This window comes from Sander vitreus, chromosome 11 (assembly GCF_031162955.1).
Source record: "Sander vitreus isolate 19-12246 chromosome 11, sanVit1, whole genome shotgun sequence".
Classification (NCBI taxonomy): Eukaryota; Metazoa; Chordata; class Actinopteri; order Perciformes; family Percidae; genus Sander; species Sander vitreus.
This window is the reverse complement of record NC_135865.1, coordinates 30,766,885-30,790,975: the sequence shown is the minus strand read 5'-3', so window position 1 is coordinate 30,790,975 and position 24,091 is coordinate 30,766,885. Positions and strand designations below refer to the sequence as shown.

Genomic DNA, 24,091 nt, shown 5'->3' with positions numbered 1-24,091 from the left:
CACACCTTAACTCAAGTGTCTGTCTGAAAAAAATGTTTTGTTTGTTATTGTTTGCATTGCGTATACTTATATTGATCTTATTAAAATTATTCCAGACAAGGAACCAGTTTCAGCACCTGGACCAACTAAAGGTATACCAAATATTAATTTCTTCGTTTTAAAATTTGATTTATTCTGCCTTAAACATCACAGATATCTCTTGCTTTTCCTTTGCATTTTTAAGTGGTGTGTGAGTCCTGTGTTGCAAAAGTGTCAGATGAATTGTTAAGTTTCCTGTTTCCTGTGTCTCTATGTGAAAGTTATAAATTATGTTTTACTGCCTCAACCACAGTTCCACCTCTTAAGCAAAAGGGTAAGATCCCAGTTCAGGAGGCAAAAACCCCTGAATCGCCAAAGCTGAAGAGTAAGTTCCCAAGAGTTCCCAGAGAGAAGGAACCAGAAGCAGAGGTTGTTAAGCTGAAGAAGGTTCCAGTGAAACCTCCCGAGCCTGAAAAACAAGTCATAACTCATAAAGCAGAAGTGACGAGGCATCAAGATCAAGAACTAATGGTTTATGGACTTCATGACAGAGAAGATCGAGAGGTGATAACGCTCGGAAGAACTGAACGAGTCTTCACTGCAGAGGAGGAAACGGCGCAGTTGGGCTATTTTGAGGAAGCTGAAAAGATTGCAGTTGTACAGAAAACAGAGAAAGAAGGATGGACAAGAACACCAAAACCACAGAAAGAGGAAGAACCTGATGTGCCAAATGTAGATAAGAAGAAAATAACGAAATTGCCTAAGGCAGATGAGCAGAAAGACTCAGTTAAACTAAAACCGTTTGAAAAATCAGGCAAACCAGAGGAAGAATCGCAAAAGATCCAACTAAAAAAGGTGCCAACTAAGCCTAAAGAACCTGAGAAAGAAGTCATAACTCATAAAGGTGAAGTGATGAGGCATTACGATACAGAACTGATGGTTGAAAAGCTTCGCGATAGAGAGGATCGAGAGGTACTACCACATGGAAGAACCGAACGAGTCTTTGCTGCAGCTGAAAAGGCATCTGAACTCGGTGAAATGGAGGAACCTGAAAAGCTGGAGGCAGAAGATGAGAAATCAAGATGGATAAGAACCCCTAAGGCGCCAAAAGGTGAAGAACCTGAGCCAGATTTAACTAAAAAGAAAATAAAGAAATTGCCAAAGAAAGAGGAAGAGCCAGAGCAGGTCATGTTGAAGCCTTTCGACAAAGTAGCCAAGCCTGAAGAAAAGCCAGATAAAGCATCCGAGGAAGAGAAACCAAAGCCTGTGGACACAAAGGTACCCAGTCGAACTCCAAGAGTTGAAACTCCAAGAGAGCCAACAGAACAGCAGCTTAGGAAAGTTGAAAAGACTGCAACACCTAAAAAAGAAGATGAGAAACCTCAGAAGAAAGAGGAACCAGCTGTTTCACCAAAGAAGCCCAGCCCACCAGAAAAGAAAGAACCGGAGAAAGAAATCCCACAAAAGCAAACCGATATCTTGAAGAAAGGTATCGAACTCAAAAAGACTCCTTCGCCTAGACTGGGTAAAGACAAGGTAGATGAAGACAAGCCCCTTAAACCTATCGAGCAACTGAAGAAGGTTGAGCTAAAGAAGACGCCATCACCAAAAGTTGATAAGCAGAAACCGAAAGAACTGGAGCACATCCCTGTTGAGCATAAGCCAAGTGCTGAAAGGATTCCCAAAACTGTTTCACCGAAAGACTCTGTCGAAGCTGTTACACTCAAAAAGGTCCCAAAGAAGCCAGCGTCACCAGATGAGGCTTCACAACCGGCGAAGCCTGGTAAAGGGCGGATCCCCGTGGTGAAGGAGGTTTCTCCCGGAGCCGTGCAGATGAAGAAAGTACCCACACAGCCAGAGGAGGAGGTGTTCGAAGAGGAGGCTGAAGAAAAGGAAGGCGAGGATGAAGAGGAGGCATGGGGCTGGGAGCTGGTTCCTTCGGATGACTGGGAAGGTGAAGGGGTGGATGGGGCGTTGGAGACTCCAGGCACGCCTGGCGCCAAACGAGGTGAGACGAAGGCCGACAAAATCCTCATCTGATGACTCTGGAACCACCTCATCCATCTCGAATGACTCATCTAATCCTCATCACATCTTTTTTAACAGAGATGTTCCAATACCATTCTTTTCTTTCCCAATTCCGATACCTGATCTTACATATCGTCATACCGAGTACCAATCCGATAACAGTGCGTATAACATCATCATCATAATGATCATAACGAAAAAACAACATAAATACTAAGTAAGTAAGTACTAAAGTAGATTTTTCGGGCTAAATGTCGTGGTATCGCATAGGTGCAGTGACTCTTACTGACTATAGCTTTTTAGGCAGTTTTAGGCCGGTTCTTGGTCGGTATTGGAACAGCTCACTTGATTTCATTTCTTCATATAGATCTCATGTTTTAATTTATCCGTCTGTCCATCTGTTTATTCACCGTCCATCCATTGAGATGTTCTCATGTTGTCCTTCATATTATGTCTGTCCTCAAATGTCTCATCCACATCAATCATAAAGTGTCCGTCTTTACGTGTGTTCACGTCTTTCACTACAACTTTTAGTTTTCTGCATCGTCTTCCATCCATGTTTGTCCCTTTGGTCATCTTGTCCCATTATTCCTCCGCTTTTCAAAAGATTTCACTCCATCTTTATCCTTTTCATTGTGTGCTGTGTGATGTCCCATGAATGTTTTCATGTGTTGTTGAAAAGAATATGTTTGACTTAGCATGTTATCTTTGCTCAAATCTTTATCTTGCCTTCTGCCGGAGTATTTACGCCAACAGCTATCTCAAAGCGAGACACTCATCTTATTGTTTCTTGTCCAGATGGGAAACCAACAGAGGAGGCACCAAAAGGCAGAGGCAGAGGATTTGGGGGTATGAATTCAGTAAAAATGTGTACTAACAGTTTGCTCTTTTTGCTACATAATGTCTGAAGCAATTTAGTTTGCTCCATTCATGATATTTGTTAATTGTAAGTTGTTTTCTTGTCTTGTCCTTTCCAAAAAAAAACTAATCTTTTGTGTTAAGCTTTTATCCATCCACCTTTGTCCGCTTATCCGTGGTCGGGTCGCAGGGGCAGCAGCTCCAGCTGTGTTAAGCTTTTAATATCAGCAAAAACGTTTTCTGATGATGATCAATATTAGGGCTAAGTTTCAAACCTCAAGCGGTTTGATAGCCTACCAATCGAAATGTGTACATCAAGTCAATTTATTTATAGGTTTAAAACCAACCTAGGCTGAACAAAGTGCTGTACAAAGTTATATTATGTTTTAAAAAAACAAAGGGATAGAATAAAAATATAGAATGGGCTAGATGGGACTGTGCCATTCATAAGAGAGCTATTTATTACAGACAAGAGGCTGGGACCAATAGTATCATTCTTGTACTGATACCAGCCAATTGGAGCACTGCTTTTTATTAGTAGCTAGAAAAGTTGGTGTCAATGTTCACACCATATTCTTTGACCTTTAACGTGTGTTGTTACGGACACATACATGCTTAAAGAAAACAAATATTTAGGGTTACAGATATTTTTCAGGACACGTTTAAACTTTCACAACGTGAAAACACAGGTGGGTAGTCTGTCTGGAATCTCTATCTTTTGCTAATTGGCTTCACAGTTGCTGGAGTTGCTACATCTTTCTCTCTTTGCGTGTTGTACATGTGGTTTGTTGTGTATGTCACCTTGTAGTTTTGGGCTTCTTCAAAGAATCCTTTTGGAAGCTCATAATGAGTGGCTTTGCATGTTTATCATCTTTAACATAATCTTATATTGTAACACAGAGAGTTTTCTTAAATGTGAGATTTTTTTGACAGAATGACTTTTAATTCCCAGTAGGCACAAGGTCTTAAAACCATCCCATTGTCCAATGTCTGATTCTTTTCTCACCTTCTTATTAAACTAACTTGATGGGTTTTTTGTATGTCACGTTGCAGCGAGACAAACGCCATCTCCTGGTGACGGTGGCAAGGGCCGTGGCCTGAGGCCTGGTGGAAAAGGCCCGTCACCACCAGAGGAACCCTTCGGAGGATTTAAGCTCAAAGCCGTGCCTCTGAAATTCGTCAAAAAGATTCAGGACATCGTGCTGAAGGAAGCCGAGTCTATCGGCTCATCTGCTGTGTTTGAGTGTGAGATTTCGCCTTCCACCGCCATCACGACGTGGATGAAAGATGGCAGCAACCTCCGCGAGGGGCCAAAACACAAATTTACAGCTGATGGCAAAGATCGCAAGTTGAACATTATTGATGTCCAGTTGTCTGACACCGGTGAATACACCTGTGTGGGCAAGAACGCTGGCAAGGAAATAACATGCACAGCCAAGCTTGTTGTTGAAGGTAAACTAATGAGGGCTTTTTATCCAACATAATGTTTGAGAATTTCAATGTATTATGTTGATTGAAAGAAAACAAGCTTTCTGTTGGCATCAAAAAGTTCTCAAACTCAGGTATGGTGTGACATTAGAGGTAGGAATCACCAGAGGTTCCCACGATACGATTTCATCACGATACTTATGTCATGATAACATATTTAGCCATTTATTTTGCGATATATTGCACTGTAATACCTTTTTGCTGTCAATCGATTAAAATATTTAATCGTGGTTATTTGCATGATTGTCCATAGTTAACTTGCGATGAAGCGCAAATTAATCCCATCTTTTTTCATCTGTTCTAAATGTTCTTTAAAAGGGATACTTTTTTCAAGTTTTTAATGCTCTTTTCAACACGGGATCAGACAAATGTTAATTATTATTGCCTCAATCCAAAACAAGGGCAAATGAGTGTACATGCAAATTTAGTCTATTGGAGAGAACCATCTAGAAGGGCTTTAAAACTCAACTTGCCGTTCAAAAGACCCTTTTCTTCCTCCATTTCTGCTCGACTAGCTTTGTTGTCTTCTAGCCATCCACAACGTTCCACAACAATTACAGAGCGGTCTGAGGCCCAAATCACAGAACGCACATGCGTTAATTGGCCGTCGAAAAACTGAGTGACGTTAAAGAGAGAAATATGCGTTAACTCATTCTTAGCGCGTTCATTTTGACAGCCCTACCTTTTTACAACTTCAAACTATATCCCTAAAGAAAGGCTTTGTTGTTAAACATATGTTTTATCTCTGTTTGTTTATCTCCCTTGAATTTAGCAATTTATGTAAAAAGATTTAATCTTGGCACCCGCGTATCAATACAGTAATGCCACGGAAAATACTGTGATACTTTGCCAATGATTCACCCCTAATACCCCTTATATAAGCACCAAATGATACCTAGCCGTTATTGTTTTTTAAATTCTGTAACTCTCCTTGTGCAGAGCTGCCGGTGAAATGGTTGAAGGAGTTGGAACCAGAGACGTCCTGTATTAAGACTCAGCCCATGTACCTGACCTGTGAGTTAAACAAAGAGAGAGATGTGGTCTGGAAGCGTAACGGCGCCCTCCTGAAGAAAAAGGCGGGAAAAGTGGCCATTAATATCATTGGTATGCAGCACGCTGTGACCATCCAGAACGCCACTGAGGAAGACGCCGGTGCCTACACGTGTGAGGTGGCCGGGCAGGAAGACGTCAAGACGACAACCAACGTCAAAGTGATTGGTAAGAATTCAATTTCAATTCAATTCAATTTTATTTATAGTATCAAATCCTAACAGGAGTTATCTCGAGACACTTTACAGATAGAGTAGGTCTAGACCACACTATAATTTACAAAGACCCAACAATTCTAGTAATTCCCCCAAGAGCAAGCATTTAGTGTGACAGTGGCGAGGAAAAACTCCCTTTAGGGAGCAACCTTGGGTGGTGGGAAATCTTCCTTTTAGAGAGAAACCTCAGACAGACCTCTTCGTAGGCGGTGTCTGAGAGTGCCGGTTGGGGGTGTGATGAACAGTGGCCATAATAATAGATAATGGAACAAGATTAACCTTTTCATCAAAACGCAAGTTCTTGACAGTGTTGGGCACTGGTTATGTTATAAATCATGAACTATAAGCTGCACTACGTTATCTGAAGTCAAACAAGGTTACCAGAAAAACATTCAGCAACAGGTTTTTGGTTAAAAAACATGATACAATAATATCCAAAATAAAAAAAAGTGTCCTTTGCCATGTTTTGTGCAACGTGACATCATGACGTAAACATACATGCCACTTTCTGTTATCTGTACGCATTTTGCGCTAGCCGCATGTATGTATACAGCATATTGAGAATGCGGCATAAAGAAGAACGGGACAGTTGGGTTTAGTTAAAGAAGAACAGGACAGTTGGGTTTAGGTAAAGAAGAACAGGACAGTTGGGTTTAGATAAAGAAGAACGGGACAGTTGGGTTTAGGTAAAGAAGAACGGGACAGTTGGGTTTAGATAAAGAAGAACGGGACAGTTGGGTTTAGGTAAAGAAGAACGGGACAGTTGGGTTTAGGTAAAGAAGAATGGGACAGTTGGATTTAGGAAACGGGACATGCGTGACACGATCCCCGGTCTCCTGGGTGAAAGTCCTGTGTTTGACCCATCCACCCCCCCAACCAACCTCCCTACGGGGATTTTCGCCCTTTCATTACTCGCTACGGCATCAATTCACACGCAATCGCAACGTAATGTAAGTCAATGGAGGCCAAACGGCGTTGATAAACATGCTAAAAAACGATGCATCTTGATAACACGCCAATAATGGCATACGAATTGGCATGTCATACATACACCACTTCTTGAGATCAGTCTGGTTTTGTGCTAGGATTTCTCCCATCAGATCCATTATTTTCTTTTGCTGAGCTGCGACTTTTGTGATCTCGGCTGACAAGAAGTCGAGAGATTTCTTGATCTCCTCTATCTTGTCAGGGTGGTTTGCCGTTTTCTTTGGCGGCATTTTTTCCGACATTTAAGTTGAAAGCACAAAAGAGAAGCAGCGTTTTCATTAATCAGGATAGACAATAGATAGAAAATGTGATAGACAACAGATCAGGGAGAGCCCGCCAGTAACACCACGTCCACGTTGCTCCCTATTTTCATCTCAGAGAACGCTTTAAAACTCAGACTTCATAGTTGCAATTTGTTTGAAATGACTTCAACTCTCCGTCCTCAGAAATCATCAAAGACTGGCTGACGAAGCCTCTGAGGGACCAGCATGTGAAACCGAAGGCTAAAGCCACATTTAAGTGTGAGCTGTTCAAAGACACTCCCAACTGGAAGTGGTTCAAAGGAGACAACGAGCTCGCTCCTTCTGACAAAGTGGAGATCAACAAAGATGGAAAGGACATGACGCTCACCATCAAAAACTGCCAGCCGGACGACGTCTCTGACTATACCATCGAGGTGGAGGATCGCAGATACACGGCCAAACTCACACTCGGAGGTTAGTGCAACATTTACATTTCAGCCTCTCAAATATGGAGGTTTCCTGCTTTTCTCTGTTTTAAAACATGTTAAACTCAATATCTTTGGGTTTGGGACTGTCAAACCTTGGGTTTTAAAAGTCCCATGGCATGAAAATTTCACTTTATGAGGTTTTTTAACATCAATGAGTCCCCCCAGCCTGCCTATGGTCCCCCAGTGGCTAGAAATGGTAATAGGTGTAAACCGAGCCCTGGGTATCCTGCTCTGTCTTTGAGAAAATGAAAGCTCAGATGGGCCGATCTGGACTTTCCCTTTATGACGTCATAAGGGGAAAGGTTACCTCCCCTTTCTCTGCTTTGCCCGCCCAGAGAATTTGGCCCCCCCATGAGAGAGAGAGAGACATCATGGCTTTCAAACGAGCAAAGTGGCAGTTTGTCAAGGCCACACCCCCACCCACCACCTTGCCCCCCCTCTCTCCTCCTCAATAGCATGTAAAGCTACAGACACAGAAATGGCACATCCTAAGGAAAGCTCATTGTGGGACTGAGAGACTTCAGATACAGTATTAGGGGACCACTGAGGTCTATATAAGAGAGACTTCAGATACAGTATTAGGGGACCACTAAGGTCTATATAAAAGAGACTTCAGATCCAGTATTAGGGGACCACTAAGGTCTATATAAAAGAGACTTCAGATACAGTATTAGGAGACCACTAAGGCCTATATAAAAGAGACTTCAGATACAGTATTAGGGACCACTAAGGTCTATATAAAAGAGACTTCAGATACAGTATTAGGGGACCACTAAGGTCTATATAAAAGAGACTTCAGATACAGTATTAGGGGACCACTAAGGTCTATATAAAAGAGACTTCAGATACAGTATTAGGGGACTACTAAGGTCTATATAAAAGAGACTTCAGATACAGTATTAGGGGACCACTAAGGCCTATATAAAGAGACTTCAGATACAGTATTAGGGGACCACTAAGGTCTATATAAAGAGACTTCAGATACAGTATTAGGGGACCACTAAGGTCTATATAAAGAGACTTCAGATACAGTATTAGGGGACCACTAAGGTCTATATAAAAGCATCCAAAAGCAGCATGTCATGGGACCTTTAAGAAACTGGGATGGACATTTTTCACCATGTTCTGACATTTTATAGACCAAACTAAACGAATAATCTAGAAAATAATGACCAGATTTATAGACTATGAAAACAATTGTTAGTTGCAGCCCTGATCTTGTTCAGTATTTAAGTAGTATTCAGTATTAGTAGTTAACTCGTGTGTGACGTTTCAGAGCGCGAGGCAGAGATCCTGAAGCCTCTCTCCAGCGTGGAGGTGGTCGAGAAGGAGGAAGCTAACTTCAACACTGAGATTTCGGAGGAGGATGTAGTCGGGGAATGGAAACTGAGAGGCCAGGTGTTGATGAGGTCTCCGGTAAGTCTAAAAAACAAATACCCTGATCTCAGAATGAAAACACCATGACTGTGTTGTACGTAACAGTGACGTCTGCTTTCCTTTCCGAGAAACAAGTATGTGTTTGTTCTTTTCTTGCAGACCTGCGACATTAAATCTCAAGGCAGGAAGCGTTTCCTGACGCTGAAACAAGTGCAGCTGGATCAGGCGGGCGAGGTGTCATATCAGGCGCTGAACGCCGTCACTAGCGCCATGCTCAACGTCAAAGGTACAAACCTGACACACATGTACCCTACTCCGTGTTTGTGTCGTTGTGTTGCATTTGTGGGTCTCAGAAAACGAAGGAATTTCACAAGGTATACGGTAAGAAAAGATGTGTCTCTGTTTCTCCTTTTGTGAATAACTGGCGAATTGATTTGCACCTCGCAGAGATCGAAATGGGCTTTGTTGAGTCACTGCGGGATGTTTCTGTGCCTGAAAAGAAACAGGCTAAGTTTGAATGCACCATCACCAAAGAGGTGTCAAAGGTCATGTGGTTCAGGGGGGCAGAGATTGTCACACCGAGCCCTAAATATGAAATAATGGATGATGGAAAGAAACACATGCTGATCATAAACAGCTGTGAATTTGATGACGAGGCTCAGTACACGATCGAAGTGTTGGGCCAGAGATCCAGTGCTCAGCTGGCCGTAGAAGGTAAGTGGCACACACAAACGCTTCCTGTTGTTTCCTCTTTGGATGTTTGTTGGATGGCGACAAATCCCCCTGTCTGTGTGCACTGACCTGCTTTATTTCAGGCATGAGGCTGAAGTTTGTGCAGCAGCTTCAGGACCAAACAGTGAAAGAAGGTAAAACGGTTCGATTTGAACTTGAGCTGTCGCACGATAACGTGCCGGTGGTTTGGTACCGAAATGAAATGAAGCTCCACGTGAGCCGAACCGTGCTGACACATGTGGAAGGAAAGAAACACAGTCTAGAAATGAGGACGTTGACTCTAGATGATACGTGCCTGGTAAAGGCCGAGGCCAAAGGGATTTACTCCATGGCAAAACTGACGGTCATAGGTAACAGCAAACTTTCCTCTTCCTCTTTTATTTTTGGCCTGAGTCGGACAGACCTTTAGAAACATGTTGCATCAGTGTGTTTTCTTCTCATTCATTAAAGCATGTCAAAGATAAAGTTAATATCTGAAATTCTTTGATGATAGAACTTAAAGTCTCAAGTGGGATTTGAACGAGACACAAGACTTAAAGAATCATTTTTGTTTTACAACTTGGATTTTATGTTCATACTTTCTTACTTCTTCTTTGCCCTTTCCCAGAGGAGAGTCTCAGTCTTTGTAACGTTTGCGTAGATTGGACGTTTGCAGCCAACTGTATGAAATTAATCTGACTCTCAGTCCTGGTTGTGTTGCAGAGGGCGACGCCGTCTTTGTGACGAAGCTGCAGGATTACACTGCCACGGAGAAAGACGAGGTGTCTCTGGACTGTGAACTGAGCAAAGACGTCCCCGTGGTTTGGTATTACGGCGAGAAGGAAGTCATCGCCTCCAAGACAGTGATGTTGCGGTCCGAGGCAACGCGCCGGTCTCTCGTCCTGAAGAAAGTGACGCAGAGCGACAAAGGGAAATATACCTGCGACTGTGGGACGGACAAAACCTCCGCCAGCCTCAACATCGAAGGTAGACGTGAGGCTCTAAAGCATCATTTCACTAAGGGCCACACTGGAAAATAAGAATCAAATCAAGGACCAGACATGTAAAGTTTATGGACATGCTTTTATTTTGAAAAAGTCAAATATCTTTGACTGTTTTGTTGCATGTCTCATATAGATTAGATTAGATTCAACTTTATTGTCATTGTGCAGAGTACAAAGACAACGAAATGCAGTTTGCGTCCAACCAGAAGTGCAAAAAAAGCAGAAAAGTGCAATGTGATATACTAGTATAGACAGGTGGTGCATAGGCAGGACAAGACATATATTTGCAGTGTTATAATAGCAGAATAAATATGGCTATGTAATATGAACAACATGTACAGATATGTGCAATGTAGTAGCAGTGACATTAGTCTTCTCACTGACAGTTTGGTCGACATAAAGGCCTAAAAACCTCAGCAAAAAAGTAACTTAAAAAAGCCATCATGAAGTTAAGCAAATCAAGCAAAAACAATAATACAATTTTTATAAACAACCTGTTCCACAGCCAGAATATAAAAACTCTCTGCTTTTTTTTCTTCTCCCAAGTCAATCAGAGGAGGAACGTAATGATGTTCCTGTAACGTAATGAATGAACACAACAGGAACTTGATATTTAAATTCCTTGATCATTTTGTTTTGTTTCCCCTCCAGCTCGGGACATCAAGGTTGTGCGTCCGATTTATGGCGTGGAACTGTTTGATGGAGAGACGGCTCGCTTCGAGGTGGAGATCTCTGAGGACGATGTGCACGGCCAGTGGAAACTCAACGGAGAAGTTCTCAGTCCTTCTTCTGTAAGCACAACAACTTGTTCAATCTTTCAGACCGTTTCAGATTTTATAGGGAATATCTGTAAGGCAAATGGTTCCCTTTTTATAACCTGCTCTGTGGCGCTTATATTTCACACCACAAACATAAAAACCACATCAATGCGTTGGTGGCTGGTGATGATAATAGTTTGGCGTTTGGACTCATGATTCTTTACTTAAAGAGGGATCTTGGACATATAATAATCATAAAATTAACGTGTTTGGCCTGTCACAGTCTACCCCTCCCTCCTCTACTCCCTCACACACACACACAGACACACACTCACAGACATAGACACACACACAGACACACACACACACACACACACACACACACACACACACACACACACACACACACACACACACACACACACACACACACACACACACACACACACACACACACACACAGAGACACACACACACACACACACACACACACACACACACACACACACAGTATGTGGCTTATGAACCTCAAAGATACATCTTACTTAGGACTGGTAATATGGATGTGCACCAAGTAGCCGGCCCACTGTTAAAATTTCTGTGCAAAATGTTCCAGTTAATGATTTGATATTATTTGACAGGATGTAGACATCATCGAAGAGGGCGGCAAACACACTCTGATCCTGTACAACTGTAAAGTCTCAATGACCGGTGAGGTGGCATATGCCGCCGCCAACGCCAAGTGTTCTGCTAACCTGAAGGTCAAAGGTAAACCAACAGCAACATAAGCCTACTTCGTCTTATACTGCCTATCTTGGCATCAAAACCTCTATGTGTTCACCTTAATGTGGAAAAATCATTGGTAGGCAACAGGTAGACCTGTACCAGCTATATCTTACCTGATTGGCACAGAAGGCAGACAAGGTTTGTATGGATACAACCAATCCACTTTCAGAGGAGTTCAAGCCGTTCCCTGCTGGTCGTAGATATAGATATCCTAACGTTAGACCCAACCGAGCAAAAAATCTCATTCTTTTCCATGGCAATAACCCAATTAAATAAGATGTAGGGAGGGATATGGCTGAAGGAATAGATGTGAAGTAGGCTAATGTGCAGTAGTTTTATTTTATTTTATTCATTTATGATATTGTGCAATATACTCCTTTTACTGTATTATATTTATTGATGTGTGTATGTTATGTGTTAGATAAATAGCGCTGTAGATGTCTGGTTCAATGTTTGTTTGCCTTTCGGGGACATTCAAATCTAAGTCTAAGTCTAAGTTAATAACTTCCCCTGAACTTGCGCTCTGTGTGTGTTTCCTTTCAGAACTTCCTCTGAACTTCCTGACGCCGCTGAACGATGTTCAGGTGTACGAGAAGGACGAGGCGAGGTTCGAGGTTGAGCTGTCGAGAGTTCCCAAGAGTTTCCGCTGGCTGAAAGGCTCCCAGGAACTGCAGAGGGACGACAAGTACGAGATGATCCAGGAAGGAAACATGTTTGTTCTGGTGATCCGTTTGGCCGCCTACGACGACGAGGCAAAGTACATGTTCGAGGCCGAGGACAAGAGGACGGCCGGAAAACTGGTTATACAAGGTAATAAATACGTAAATACTATACAGTATACAAGTTAACTATGGGTTTTATAAAAGCTTTTTTTATAACTGGTCATACAAGGTACTAAATACTATAATAATACAAGTTAACTTAGCTATTATAGCTATTTATAGCGATCAAGATTAACGTAAAAATTGGCCGGAATTCTCCTTTAAAGGGTCATACAAGATAACTGTGGGTTCTATGTGTCGGGAGGGTTAAATCTTTAATTTCTGACAAACTGGATTTTCTTTTAAGATATATTCTCTGCATCAGATGTCTGACGGTTGTTTTTCTGCGGCAGGTATTCGGCTGGAGTTTGTCAAACCGATTAAGGATGTGACGGTGAAGGAGCGTGAGACGGCCGAGTTCAGCGTCGAACTCTCCCACGACAAGATCTCTGTGGTCTGGTACAAAAACGATGTGCGCCTGCATCCTAGCAAGGTTGTGCACATGGCGGACCACGGGAAGGTGCACACGCTGGCCTTTAAAGAAGTTACCATCGACGACACGTCCATGATCAAAGTGGAAGCCATGGAGAAGACCCTGACCGCCATGCTCACCGTCATCGGTCAGTGTTTGGATGTCCTTCATATGTTTGCTTTCAGGGTTAGGCAATCGGAAACCAGCCCCTCTCCAGTGGCTCCCTGCAGCTTTAACAAAAAGTTATATGGAAATTAAAGTGATTCTTATATTCTTATTTAGGCTAAAAAACATTTCAGTCACCTAAAATGTTTGTCACAGCCTACGTATGTCTACAGCCTTAGCTTCTAAATTTTGCTGAATCTCAGAAGCAATCTTGAGTTTCTGTAGACTAGCTATGAATCACAAATCCAGATTTTATAGGGAATATCTGTAAGGCAAATGGTTCCCTTTTTATAACCTGCTCTGCGGCGCTTATATTTGACACCACAAACATAAAAAACCACATCAATGCATTCGGCAGTTTTTTCTACTCTTGATTCTGTGTCACGTAACTCCTAGCCGATTATAGAATTGTAGAAAGATTGTAGAAGTCTTGTGATTGGTCTTCTGCTTCAGGCAGCTACTGCGGTGTTTACATTGTCACAAGTAGCTTCATGCTAACATCAGGGAAAGCTGCAATCTTGGCTGCAGATGTTAAATATTTAATTTCTCCCAAATTTCAGGCCACATTACGTATGAAGATGTGTGGTTGTGTAGTATTTGGTTTAAAAGCCTTATTGGTGTTTTTCACGGTACAAAGCCCAGCTAAATACTCCGTTGCACTGTGCAGAGACCAAAAAAATGACCAATCAGAGCAGACAGGCGCTCCAACAGAGACGATGAGAAAAATAGTGTTTTTTGAATATTAAAGCATAGAAACATCAGCTTTTTCAATATTTTAAGAGTGTGTTGTTTGTGTGCAGAGGGCGACCTGTACTTCACCACCAAGCTGCAGAACTACACGGCCGTGGAGCGGGACGAGGTGAAGCTGGTCTGTGAACTCAGCAAATCGATCGCAGACGTCAAATGGTTTAAGGACGGGAAGGAGATCACTCCGTCCAAGAACATCGCCATCAGCACAGACGGAAAGAAGCGCATCCTGACGGTCAGGAAGGCGGAGAAGGCCAACATCGGAGAGTACACCTGCGACTGCGGCTCGGACAAAACCACCGCCAGACTCAACATAGAAGGTAAATCGCTTCACAGAGTCTGAATAGTCTGAATATGGATGTGGTCATCTGTCGTATGAAGCAGAGTATCATCAGCGAAAGAAAGTAGTCCCATTGAGACGGAGCGCATGCCTTCAATCTGATTGTCAAAAGGGTGTGACTGTACTCAACGTTCCAAGAACTATTAACAAACACATCCCCTTCTTGTTCATAATGAGTCAACACTCTAAATATCTGTGTATCAACAGTTACATGACTGTATATTTTAACAGAAATTGTCCATAGAACGAGATTCACAGTTGTATTTTAGTTTTTTACATAGAGATAGAGAGAGAGAGAGATAGATAGATAGATAGATAGATAGATACTTTATCGATCCCCAAGGGGAAATTCAAGGTCTCAGTAGCTTAAGACATCACACACAACATACACATACATTGTCGAGTTTCTCTTACTCATGTTTTGTCCTGGTCTTCCTCCCTGCAGAGCGGGACATTAAGGTTGTCCGTCCGCTGTACAGCGTGGAGGTGACAGAGACAGAAACAGCCAGGTTTGAGACGGAGATTTCAGAAGAGGACGTCCACGGAAACTGGAAGCTGAAGGGAGAAGCCCTGCTGCAGTGTCCTGTAAGTCCAATATATACTACAGACATATATATATATATATATATAGTGTATATATACAGTGGTGGAATGTAACTAAGTACATCTACTCCAGTACTGGGCTTCAGTCCAAATGTTGAAGTACTTGTACTTTACTTGAAACGTTTTCATGCCACTTTCTACTGAAGTAAAGGAGAATACTTCTTCCACCGCTGGTTTTAGTAATATATGTGAGTACTCGGTTGGTAACCTGACTCCAGATGGATTGCTTCTCATTTGCTCGGGATATCCATCTGGGACTTTCGTTTCCATTGGAGAACTTTTGGGAAGGGGCGAAAATCCTGGTTAGCTGATTGGATAAACCATCCGTCTATCCCCACCTATGTTGGTGATGGACGGGCCAAATCACCCAATCAGATCAACGATATATCAAACTCTTGCTGAAACCAGTCGGGAGAAGAGCAAAAAGATCTTTTCCTCCGAGAAAAGCCTCCAGAGCCGTTTTTTTTTTTTTAATTTTCAATGGAGGAATACTTTCTAATTTGGATAACACTTGCGCGATAGCTACGCTCATCTCATCCGTGGAAGCCGCCACGTTGTTTAGACTGAACAGTCGCTTCTTGTTGCGTCACACCTAAACCCGCCCCAAAACCAACGCTGATTGGTCGGTCGTTTGGCGAACGGCTCCAAATGTTCTCTGTCTCAAGATACCAGACTGATCTGAGAGTGGAAAACTGGAGCTCACCAGATCAGGACGCTCTCACCAGACTAGCTCCTTGTTGGCCTGCTGAATGACTGTTTTCTTGCAGGATGTTGAGATTAAGGAGGAAGGAACCAAACACCTGCTGATCCTCTACAACGTGCGCATGGACATGGCCGGCAGCGTCGACTTCTCCGCAGCCAATGCCAAATCCAACGCTCAGCTCCGGGTCAAAGGTCAGTCCATTTTATTCACATATCCAAGCTCTCAGGGCTCTGAACGCTGCCGAATACAGAAACACACTTTGTCCTGTTAGGGGTGTAAAGTCGAGCTTAGAAAACATTTTTAAATCTCCACAGTAGATCCTGAAAGTTTTATTTTTTTTTGGAGCTCGATCAGACGTTTGTATGAGATATAATACATTTGGAAAACAATACAGTTTATATCTGTTTATATCTATATATCTGGAGATTTGTTTTATTTATCTGAAGACATTTTGTTAGTTTGGAGTTTGGTCAGATCTTTGTACTCAGATTCTAAGATAAAATGTATTTAAACAACAAGACACGCAAACATTCAGTTTCAGAGATTATTATATTATTATAGTGTGTCGCACCTTGTGACTTTACATTTAAATTTAAATCAAAGTGAAAGGTTTTGTGTCACAGAGCACTTCGTGTTCCAGCAGCAGAAAGTGTTGAGTGTCTCCATCGGCCAATCAGAACCCGAGTTTATTTTAGACACTTTATCTGAAGAGAGACAATCTCTGAGGCTTCACAAAACTCTGTGCCAGGAAACTACACTCGGCTCAGACCATTTAAACATGTCTTCTGTGTCTCTGTCTCCGTCCGTGTCTGCAGCCCGGTCCATCGGGCTGATGCGTCCTCTGAAGGACGTGACGGTGACAGCCGGAGAAACGGCCACCTTTGAGTGCGAGCTGTCGTACGAAGGCATCGCCGTGGACTGGTTCCTGGGGGGAAAGAAGATGGAGGCCAGCGAGCGGGTGAGACAGACATTTAACATGTTTCCAGCAAGGAAACTCCTTCATTTACACTGAACAAAGTAGAGTAAAAGAGACACAAAGGGAGGTTAAGATGCAGTGTCTGAAATGTACTTCTTCACCCACCGGCCAAGTTGTCAGGGAGATGAAATAAAATCCACCAACCAAGCATCTTTTCTACCGGCCCAAAAATTCTGTTTCTTTTGTAACGTCCTGGTTGGGGTTGCGAGTCCTGCTGGTTTATCCTCAGTTTTTATCTTACTTTCTTTGGGAAGCATTTCTTTTTTGAGGAGGAGGAAGCACCCTTTCACGCTGTTTGTCTCGTAAAAGTTGTGTTTACACACAATTAATCTCAGAGAATAGACAGAAGAAAGCAGCTGCAGCTTCACCCAAAAATGAAGACTGGAAAACAGAATTATTAGGTACAAGCATTTACTCTAGGGCGTACTTTCCATTTCCCTCCCACTTTTTAAAATCCTGTTTGTGTCCACCCCACTTTCAAATTTCAAATTTTGATATTATTTTACTTATAAGTCTCGGTTATTGGCCACTATTTTAAGCAATAAAGAAAGTGAGACATCTTTTTTCTTATCAATAGTTTAGTACTATTCTTTCTGACTTGATTATTTCCTGGATTTTGTGTCACCATAGTTCCTATAGATGTATGTAGAAATGCAGGAAATGGGATTCAAATCAAAAACACTTTTCTGGCAGAGGACCCCCAGACCCCCTCTTTTGTGTCCCCCCCCCCACTTCTCAAACCAAAGTTACACCCTTGCATTTACCCGACATGTGGCAGAAAGCCCTCTGAGATGTAGTGGTCATTTCAGACCGTGTTAAGATGGACATCTTTCTGCAGTTTGTGCATTTAGAGTTCATGTGTTCAGTAAAAACAGATCGTTAAATAACTTAATCTGATAATCTGAAATCCTGTAAAACAATGTTTTGATTTTGGTTTGTTTTTAGGAATACGTTTCAGTTTGTGTTCATTTTCTTGGTTCCAATTATTACTGAATTTAAACAGATCATTTCACCAAATCAACTTGTTTGAAGATTATGTATTTCTCGTTCTGAATCACATTTCAACATGAGACAAAATCCTGAAACAAGAACAAAAACTAAACGTTGATGAACTGGATTATCATCTCTCCTAAAACTCTTTTAAAGACCGATCTGAACAGGAGCGCTTTAACAGTCTGATTTCCATGTTTTTTACAGTGTTGAAGCTGCAGTTAAAAATAATCCGAGATAGCCGAGCTGCGGCCGTTATCTTCCCCCAGACTCTCAGCTCCTTATATGTAGAAAGACCTGCAGTTAGAGCTAGCAAGTTAGCATCAGCCTGCAGGGAGTTCATCTTCAATCACTGATAGCTTAAATCAAGTTACACTTTTGTGGAATTTAAGGCATTGAACATTTCAAATGTAGAACAGCTGATTATGTAGGTGTGCCTGTGTTAACGTGAGCTTGTTGCCCCGTGTGCGCTGATGCCTCATCTGTTGATATTTCTGAATGCCTTACTCCAGCTGCTTAATGAAAGCTTTCACACAAACAAACGTACATGTGTCATTAGTCTGAGAACAACATGAGATGTTAACTGACGGGCTCGGGTCGGGCTCGGACAGAAATCTCTTAATGCCTGTCGGGCTCGGGCCGGGTTCAGTTACTGCTCTGTTGGACGCGGGCCGGGCTCAGACAATTCCCAAACCCAATCAGCACTAAATGGTGTATATATACATAAACAAACAAATATATGAAACATTAATATAAAATAAACAATTAAATACAGAAACAAATATACACATACAAAATAACTGTTGCATACGAACTAAAGAGGCTGATTGAGTTGAGTGCAGAATGTGTAAATAATATTTAGTATATTCTTTTCATTGCTCGGCACGGGTTACTTTCTGTCAAACAGAATAATCAACTGCAAGGCGTTGGTTAAGGTGTGCAGCAAAATAGCTGGGACACCACTGAACAACCTTTATGACCTGAACAGTATAAGGCAACACATTCTCACTCCCAATGCGTCAGAAACCAACGCTCAAATTGAATTGAATTCTTGAATATCTTTAGGGTTTGTTATCAACGCAAAAAGACTCGTTTAGCATCACATTTAGACGCACTTGGTCGGGACTCTTGGTGTACGTTTAACTGACATGCAGCAGAAGAAGGGGACAGCTAGGTCTCCTGTGTTGTTTGACCCATCCACCCACCAACCTGCCTGTCTTTTATACTACTCTCTACATACTACTCTCTACTGCTGTCTCTCTACTTACTACTCTCTACTGTTGTCTCTCTACATACTACTCTCTACTGCTGTCTCTCTACATACTACTCTCTACTGTTGTCTCTCTACATACTACTCTCTACTGTTGTCTCTCTACATACTACTCTCTACTGTTGTCTGTCTACATACTACTCTCTACTGTTGTCTCTCCACATACTACCTCATACTACTGTCTCTCTTCATACTACTCTCTACTGCTGTCTCTCTACTTACTACTCTCTACTGTTGTCTCTCTACATACTACTCTCTACTGCTGTCTCTCTACATACTACTCTCTACTGTTGTCTCTCTACATACTACTCTCTACTGTTGTCTCTCTACATACTACTCTCTACTGTTGTCTCTCTACATACTACTCTCTACTGTTGTCTCTCTACATACTACTCTCTACTGTTGTCTCTCTACATACTACTCTCTACTGTTGTCTCTCTACATACTACTCTCTACTGTTGTCTCTCTACATACTACTCTCTACTGCTGTCTCTCTTCATACTACTCTCTACTGCTGTCTCTCTACATACTACTCTCTACTGTTGTCTCTCTACATACTACTCTCTACTGTTGTCTCTCTACATACTACTCTCTACTGCTGTCTCTCTACATACTACTCTCTACTGTTGTCTCTCTACATACTACTCTCTACTGCTGTCTCTCTACATACTACTCTCTACTGTTGTCTCTCTACATACTACTCTCTACTGCTGTCTCTCTTCATATTACTCTCTACTGTCTATGTAGCCTCCTGCTGGCTGTAATTGCCCTCTGGGGATAATAACGATACATTGCGTTTGTGTGCAGGTGAAGACCCGTGTGTTGGGGCGAGTTCACACTCTGACCATCAGAGACGTGAAGCTGTCCGAGGCCGGCGAAGTCAAACTGACCGCCAAAGACTTCCAGACGCAGGCGAAACTCATCATCAGACGTGAGACACTCGAACGCACCGCAGACATTTAAACGCACTGCAGGATCAGCAGATGTTTGTATTTGATTAAAATGTATGAATGATTAATGTCAATGTGTGCAGAGCCACCGGTGGAGTTCACGAAGCCGCTGGAGGACCAGACGGTCGAGGAAGAGGCGAGCGCGACGTTGGAGTGTGAAGTTTCCAGAGAGAACGCCGAGGTCCGCTGGTTCAGAGAGGGACAGGAAGTCAGGAAGACCAAGAAGTACGACCTGATCGTAGACGGAGTCAAGAGGAAGCTGGTCATCCATGGCTGCTTGCCGGATGACGCCAAGATGTACACATGTGACGCCTCAGAGTTCAAGACTTCCTGTTTCCTGGAGGTCACACGTAAGCACAAAACTTTAGCCAAACTTTATTAATAATGCTGCTTTTCTTTTCAAAGTTTTTGCACTTAAGTTGCTTTTTTGACATTGTTGTATGTCATTTTTTCTACGCTTTGGACAATTGAACGTTCTACTCCAAAGAGTATAAATGATGTAAATGGAAGAGTTGTGTGTTTGTGTCTGCAGCTCCTCACGTGGAGTTCAGTAAGCCTCTGCAGGACGTCGAGGTCAAAGAGAAAGAATCTGCTAAGTTTGAATGTGAAGTTTCCCGCGAGTCTGCCAAGGTGAGACCGGCCGACCAATCAGCATCAAGATCTATCTACCTACCTACCTACCTATCTATCTTTGCATCTGTACGGAGGAAGTGGAACAATGAAACCTGTGTTTGTGTTTGTGTGGCAGGTTCGCTGGTTTAAGGATGGCAACGAGATCAGGAAAGGGAAGAAGTACGAGATTGTTGCTAAGGGCAAACAGAGGATCCTCATCGTGCACAAGTCTGTGTTTGACGACGAGGCCGAGTACGAATGTGACGCCCGCACCGCCAAGAGCTCCGGCATGCTCACCGTCATTGGTGAGGATCTCTCCACTATGTTACAGGGATATTATATCTGGACATTTAAATACAGAGATACAGTGCTCAGCATACGTGAATACACCCATGCTAAAGTTGACTAAAAAGAGGAATAAAAAATCATCTTTCTTTGTGAATGAATAATGTAAAAATAGCCCCACATCATCACATACCCTTCACCATACCCCCCATCATCACATACCCTTCACCATACCCCCCCATCATCACATACCCTTCACCATACCCCCCATCATCACATACCCTTCACCATACCCCCCATCATCACATACCCTTCACCATACTCCCCATCATCACATACCCTTCACCATACCCCCCCATCATCACATACCCTTCACCATACCCCCCCATCATCACATACCCTTCACCATACCTAGAGATTAACATGGTTTTATTTCAGTTAGCCTAATAGCTGTTTGATTTGCATTGAGAGATGATTTTATGGAAGGTACCCCATTTTAATCTCTAGGTATGGTGAAGGGTATGTGATGATGGGGGGGTATGGTGAAGGGTATGTGATGATGGGGGGGTATGGTGAAGGGAATGTGATGATGGGGGGGTATGGTGAAGGGTATGTGATGATGGGGGGGTATGGTGAAGGGTATGTGATGATGGGGGGTATGGTGAAGGGTATGTGATGATGTGGGGGTATGGTGAAGGGTATGTGATGATGGGGGGTATGGTGAAGGGTATGTGATGATGGGGGGTATGGTGAAGGGTATGTGATGATGTGGGGGTATGGTGAAGGGTATGTGATGATGTGGGGGTATGGTGAAGGGTATGTGATGATGTGGGGGGTATGGTGAAGGGTATGTGATGATGGGGGGGTATGGTGAAGGGTATGTGATGATGGGGGGGGTATGGTGCCCCCTGTATTTTAAGGAAGAACATTTATTTATTTACGATACATTATTCATTCACAAAGATAACTGGTGTCCTTAAAGGTTGGATTTTTACTCATTTTGTAATTAAGGCATTAAGATCAATTTCCAAAAGATGATTTTTTTATTCCTCTCTTTAGTCAACTTTAGCATGGGTTCATAAAGTTATGCTGAGCACTGTATAACAGGGAACTCTTTATTCATGTAATAGGAATATTATATCACATCTGGACATTGAAATATATGAATACTGAAGGAAAAACATATTTTACTGAAGTTAAAGTCACAATATTTGATGTGTTTGTGTCGCAGAGGAGGCAGCGCGCTTCACCAAGAACCTGTCCAACGTGGAGGGGATGGAGACGGACAGCGTGAAGATGATCTGCGAGGTGTCGAAGCCCGTTGCCGAGGTGACGTGGTACCGTGGAGACGAGGAGCTGCCGGAGGGCGGCCGCTACGAGCAGATCAGCGACGGGCGCCGACGGATTCTGATTATCCAGGACCTGAGAATGGAGGACGCCGGAGAGTACCACTGCAGGCTGAGTCCCACCGCCAAGACGTCCGCCACGCTCCGGCTGCACGGTGAGGGAGCCTTTATATCTGGGACCGCTCTTATTTTGGTAACGGGAGGATGTTCTTTACTTAGTTCTTTAGTTTGTTTCCAAAGTAAAATAACACTTCCTGTTCTTCTTCTTCTTCTTCTTCTCCTCCTTCTTCGCTGCAGAGCTGGCGGCCGAGTTCATCGCCCGTCCTCAGAACCAGGAAGCGGTGGAGGGCGAGAAGGCCGAGTTCGTCTGCTCTGTTTCAAAGGAAACGTACGAGGTGAAATGGTTCAGAGGCGAGAAGGAAGTGCAAACGGGGGAGAAGTACAGCGTGGTCAGCGAGGGGAAGAGGAGAGCTCTTATTGTGAAAAGCTGCGAGCTGAAGGACGAGGGCGGCTACGTTGCTCAGATCGGCAACGTCAAAGCCTCCGCCGAGCTGTATGTCATCGGTAAGAGCTCCTGTTTTTGGTTATTTCAGAGCCAAGGTTGAATCAGATCAATCTAGGTTCACTATTAAATTTAAGCCACTAGTTTTTCGGAAGTTTTTGGCGCTTTTTCAAAGGTCACAAAGGTCGTTAATCAGTTTGGGTTTTCTTTCAGAGAAACTAAGACATTTTCGTACATTTTTCTCTCTTTCTTTAACATTTTTGTCGCTTATTCTGCCATTTGTGTTTGAGATTTTGGTTGCTTTTTTTGGTCGTGTTTTCATAACTTTTTGGTCTTTTTTTTAAACTTTTTGTTGCTTTTTCACGATATATTTTTTTTTTTTACAGTTTTGTTTGATATTTTGGTTGTTTATTAAGTGTTTTGGTCACTTTTTTTAAAAACATTTAGTTTTTTCTGTGTTTTGCTCCCTGATACTTTTTTTATTTTTTTTTACATTTTTCTTGCTTTCTTCAACATTGTTGTGGCTTTTTCCGGCACTCTTCCAGCTCGGCTTGTACTGATTTTTGTGTGCTCTTCCTCCAGAGAAACTGAGGATCATCACGCCGATTAAAGACACAGTGGTGAAGGAGGGAAGTGAAATCGTGTTTAACTGCGAGACGAACACAGAGGGAGCGAAGGCCAAGTGGCTGAAGAACGAGGAGACAATATTCGAGAGCAGCAAGTACATGATGGCCCAGCGGGACAACGTCTTCTCTCTGAGGATCAGAGACGCCCAGAAGGCCGACGAGGCCGTCTACACCATCAGCCTGACCAATCAGAGAGCAGAGCAGGCCAAGAGCACCGCCAGCGCTAAAGTGGCAGGTAAATAACTGGACCGTTCACTCTGCAAAGAGTAATGTCTGTATATTTCACCCTGGACTCTCTGTCTCCATGTTTCTGTCTCTGAGTGTCTGATGTGAACAACAATCTCTGAAACTGGTCCAGTATTAAACAAGAACCAAGCTGTGATGTAACGTGAAATGTCACCAAACTACACCAGACTCCATGTAAATGATCAGTGTTTATCATCGTAAAACACACTTCATTCAAAGTGGACAGAAACTAAATCAAACTACCAAAAGCCGTCTTGGTTCATCTTTCCACTGTTCCAACAATCACCACTCTGGTTTGGTTGAAATAAACCCTTAATTCACCCATTTACATGTGGAGATATGCTGGCTTTATACACGCTAAAAGTCCTGATTATTTACATGGAGTCTGGTGGAGATATGCTGGCTCTATACACGCTAAAAGTCCTGATTATTTACATGGAGTCTGGTGGAAATATGCTGGCTCTATACACGCTAAAAAGTCCTGATT

General features: G+C 42.7%; 1 protein-coding gene across 1 annotated transcript in view; it reads left to right on the top strand.

Moving 5' to 3' along the window:
* The window catches only part of LOC144525886 (titin-like), a 263,814-nt gene that overhangs the window by 102,204 nt on the left and 137,519 nt on the right, over nt 1–24,091 (top strand). The window contains 25 exon segments of the mRNA XM_078262949.1: nt 332–2,026; nt 2,845–2,895; nt 3,958–4,356; nt 5,332–5,610; nt 7,091–7,360; nt 8,651–8,790; nt 8,911–9,037; nt 9,199–9,465; nt 9,567–9,833; nt 10,186–10,449; nt 11,118–11,257; nt 11,866–11,992; nt 12,554–12,820; nt 13,125–13,391; nt 14,209–14,475; nt 14,941–15,080; nt 15,866–15,992; nt 16,617–16,759; nt 19,845–19,968; nt 20,071–20,337; nt 20,520–20,617; nt 20,736–20,904; nt 22,116–22,385; nt 22,528–22,794; nt 23,315–23,593. Coding sequence (XP_078119075.1) covers nt 332–2,026; nt 2,845–2,895; nt 3,958–4,356; nt 5,332–5,610; nt 7,091–7,360; nt 8,651–8,790; nt 8,911–9,037; nt 9,199–9,465; nt 9,567–9,833; nt 10,186–10,449; nt 11,118–11,257; nt 11,866–11,992; nt 12,554–12,820; nt 13,125–13,391; nt 14,209–14,475; nt 14,941–15,080; nt 15,866–15,992; nt 16,617–16,759; nt 19,845–19,968; nt 20,071–20,337; nt 20,520–20,617; nt 20,736–20,904; nt 22,116–22,385; nt 22,528–22,794; nt 23,315–23,593 — 6,711 coding nt within the window.